This window comes from Coffea arabica, chromosome 5e, assembly GCF_036785885.1.
Source record: "Coffea arabica cultivar ET-39 chromosome 5e, Coffea Arabica ET-39 HiFi, whole genome shotgun sequence".
Lineage (NCBI taxonomy): Eukaryota > Viridiplantae > Streptophyta > Magnoliopsida > Gentianales > Rubiaceae > Coffea > Coffea arabica.
The window spans coordinates 9,527,504-9,530,361 of record NC_092318.1 but is presented as its reverse complement, the minus strand read 5'-3'; the positions used below and the strand labels follow the sequence as shown (position 1 = coordinate 9,530,361).

The 2,858-nt window shown below is 37.1% G+C and overlaps 1 protein-coding gene across 1 annotated transcript; it reads right to left on the bottom strand.

The window, feature by feature from the left end:
- Positions 1-307: 307 nt before the first annotated feature.
- LOC113687713 (anthocyanidin 3-O-glucosyltransferase 2-like) lies at positions 308-1,825 on the bottom strand. Its single transcript, XM_027205257.2, has one exon. The coding sequence runs from the start codon at positions 1,823-1,825 to the stop codon at positions 389-391; it is 1,437 nt and encodes a 478-aa protein (XP_027061058.1). The 3' UTR covers positions 308-388.
- Between the last annotated feature and the right edge of the window lie 1,033 nt (positions 1,826-2,858).

The window sequence follows — 2,858 nt, the reverse complement described above, 5'->3', positions numbered from 1 at the left end:
GAAAGATATACTCTGCTCTCAATGCCGCAATAAAGTTGTCACAATTTGGTCCCGTCATTTTTGGTTTAGCACTATAATACTCCCTAAACTTTTACCAACTCCGAAGTTTAATTAATAAGTTTAGCTATTCATTGTTACTATTAACTGAATTGTAAGTCTACATTTGACCTACAAAGTACCACGTAGAAGATTAGAATAGCAAAAGAAAGTGTGAAAGGGAAAACAGAAGAAAGCCCAACAAGCAAAAACAGAAATAAGCACTGATTTTCAGAGTAAAATTGGTTATAGCAGAGTTAATGGATATTAGTAATGGTTGATCTTCAGCTATGGATTTAAGAAAAAGAAGCAATTATGCAATACATTATAACAATTCAGATCTGACAAACAATTATGGAATACTATCTATTACATCTTCAAGAAAGCACTTCAAGGAAGCATAGGATGATCCTCCTTCATTAGGAGCCAACCTGCTCTTCTCCTTCATTTCCTTCACCTTCTCTTTGATTTCCTTCTCAGGATCCATCAGATGTTTAATCCCTCTTTCAATCACATCCGCACTCAAAATCTCACTGCTCACACCCAGTACGAAATCCCTTTTGAAATCTATTTTGATCTCCACTGCCATTGCCAAGTCTTTCACCATTAGGAATGCATTCTGCTGCTGCTCTGCATAAAGCGGCCAAGTTGCCACTGGCACACCGCACCAAACGCTTTCCAATATTGAGTTCCAGCCACAGTGAGAAACAAAGCCCCCCGCAGCAGGATGGGATAGAACTGCCGCCTGTGGTGCCCATCCAATAACTTTTCCAACGGCTGCAGTTCTCTGCAAGAACCCTTCTGGCAAGACTTCATCCAGGTTCTCATACTCACTTGGAAACTGAAAATTTTCTTTAGGTGAAGGCCTTCTCAGTGACCAGAGGAATCGATATCCACTGCGCTCGAGTGCATAGGCAATTTCCTCCACTTGGTCACCATCAAAACTACCTCCACTACCAAAGCAAAGGAACACAACAGAACATTCTGGCTGAAGATCTAGCCATTTCATAATCATCTCAGTTTCTTGATTTTGACTATTGCTTCCCTTCAGATTCAATACAGGCCCTACTGCATATACTGGTGGGATGGTTTTATCATTGCTCAAGGCCTGAATCGAATGGGATTCTAGCTCAAGGAAAGTGTTAACTATGATTCCCTTGGTCTCCTTGAATCTTCTGACCTGATCCAGGAGCATGTCGCCACCTCCATCCTTGTCAAAAAATGCAGGTGACAAAAGTTTAGCTGGAACAGGATTGATGTAAGTAGGCAAAGCTAATTCATCGTCTGAATTCTCGTAATGGCTCACATCTTCATTGAGATCATCTCTCAGACTTTGCAACTGGAATAAAACGCCAAGCGTTGCAGCGCCGCCTGGGCAAAATATATAGGAAGGAACCCCAAATTCATTGGCTACATCAATCAAAGAGGTGCAAAACATGTCTATGACGATCCCACCAAGATGCGACGAAACAGAATTGGATATTTCAGCAAGAACCTCCCTCACACAATTTTTATGGTTGTCGATAAATCGAAACAGAACCGAAAGAAAAGATGACAATTGAGAAGAAGGCTCTTCTTTCATGAGCTCAAGGTACCTTATGTGCAAATTCGGAGTTTCTACCAACGAATTTGTGTAGCTACTGACTTTTGGATCAAAGGGCAGCTTCATAATCAGGACGGTGATCGATAATCGTTCATCGCATTCAATAAGAAGCTTTGGTAGTTCAACACATGATACTAAGTGGCCAATCCCTGGAATAGGAACGAAAACCAGCTGTGCTGTTTTCATTTCTTTCGTTTTCTCTGCTAACTCTAGCCAGTTGATTGAAGATTGAAATCCAACCTTCGTCTTTCTATTTTCTAAATAGTTTGGTTGCGCATGCCACGTGTATCTTATTTGTTTACATGAAAAGCAGATGTGATGCCTTTCACCAGTGAATCGAACAAAAATCAAAACTACCATGTTTCCAGGATTTTTACTTGATAAATTTAAATTTACTATCAATAAATTGCTTAGCAGTGTTCAATTGTGAAATTTTATTATCAGTAATCCAGCTAATCATTAAAGTCAATATAAAGTAGTTTCTTTCTCGTTTTTATATTTAATTATATTTATTTAGGGTTAAATGCACTTAACTCTCCTCAATTTTATCTGCAGTTGCACTTTATGCATTTGAACTCATTAAATAGGCATTTTGTCCCCTTACTTGATGTTTTAGAACAAAAGTACTCTAACCATATTATGAGTTCAGGGGATAAAGTACGATGCAAAGTAACATTGTGAGAGTTTTATAGCTATTTATAACTTTCCAAAGTTACAGTGTCCTTCGTGTTATTACATTTCTTATTACATTCCTATTTAAAGATGGCAGCGGAGCAAATTTGGAATGGGAGGAGTACCCTTAACTGATCCGTTCTCCAAAAAACTCCCTAGCCCCCTCCCCATGCCCACTATCTCTCCCCCTTGCACCCTACTAGCTCTAGGGTGTCCCTATCTCGCACCCTACTAATAATGAACTTGCTAATAATTGTTCTACATTTTTTGCTCCAAAATTCAACATGAAATAAAGTTTAAAGATTATTTTGATCTTTTTAATTTATTTCTCTATATCTGATTTTATATAAAATCAATCAATTATCGTACTTTTTTTATATATCTATAAACAACATCAAAATAGAAAAAATAAACTAGCGTAACAAAATTATTGGTTAATGACAATAAATTAACTAGAAATATTGCATTAATTTATTACAAGAAAAATCATATTATTGATTTTAATATTACATACATATAGTTTTATTGTATTGTATATTTTTACGTT

What these genes read in the sequence shown, in the direction of transcription:
- LOC113687713 (XM_027205257.2), bottom strand. Translation starts at nt 1,825, where the DNA reads ATGAAAACAGCACAGCTGGTTTTCGTTCCTATTCCAGGGATTGGCCAC.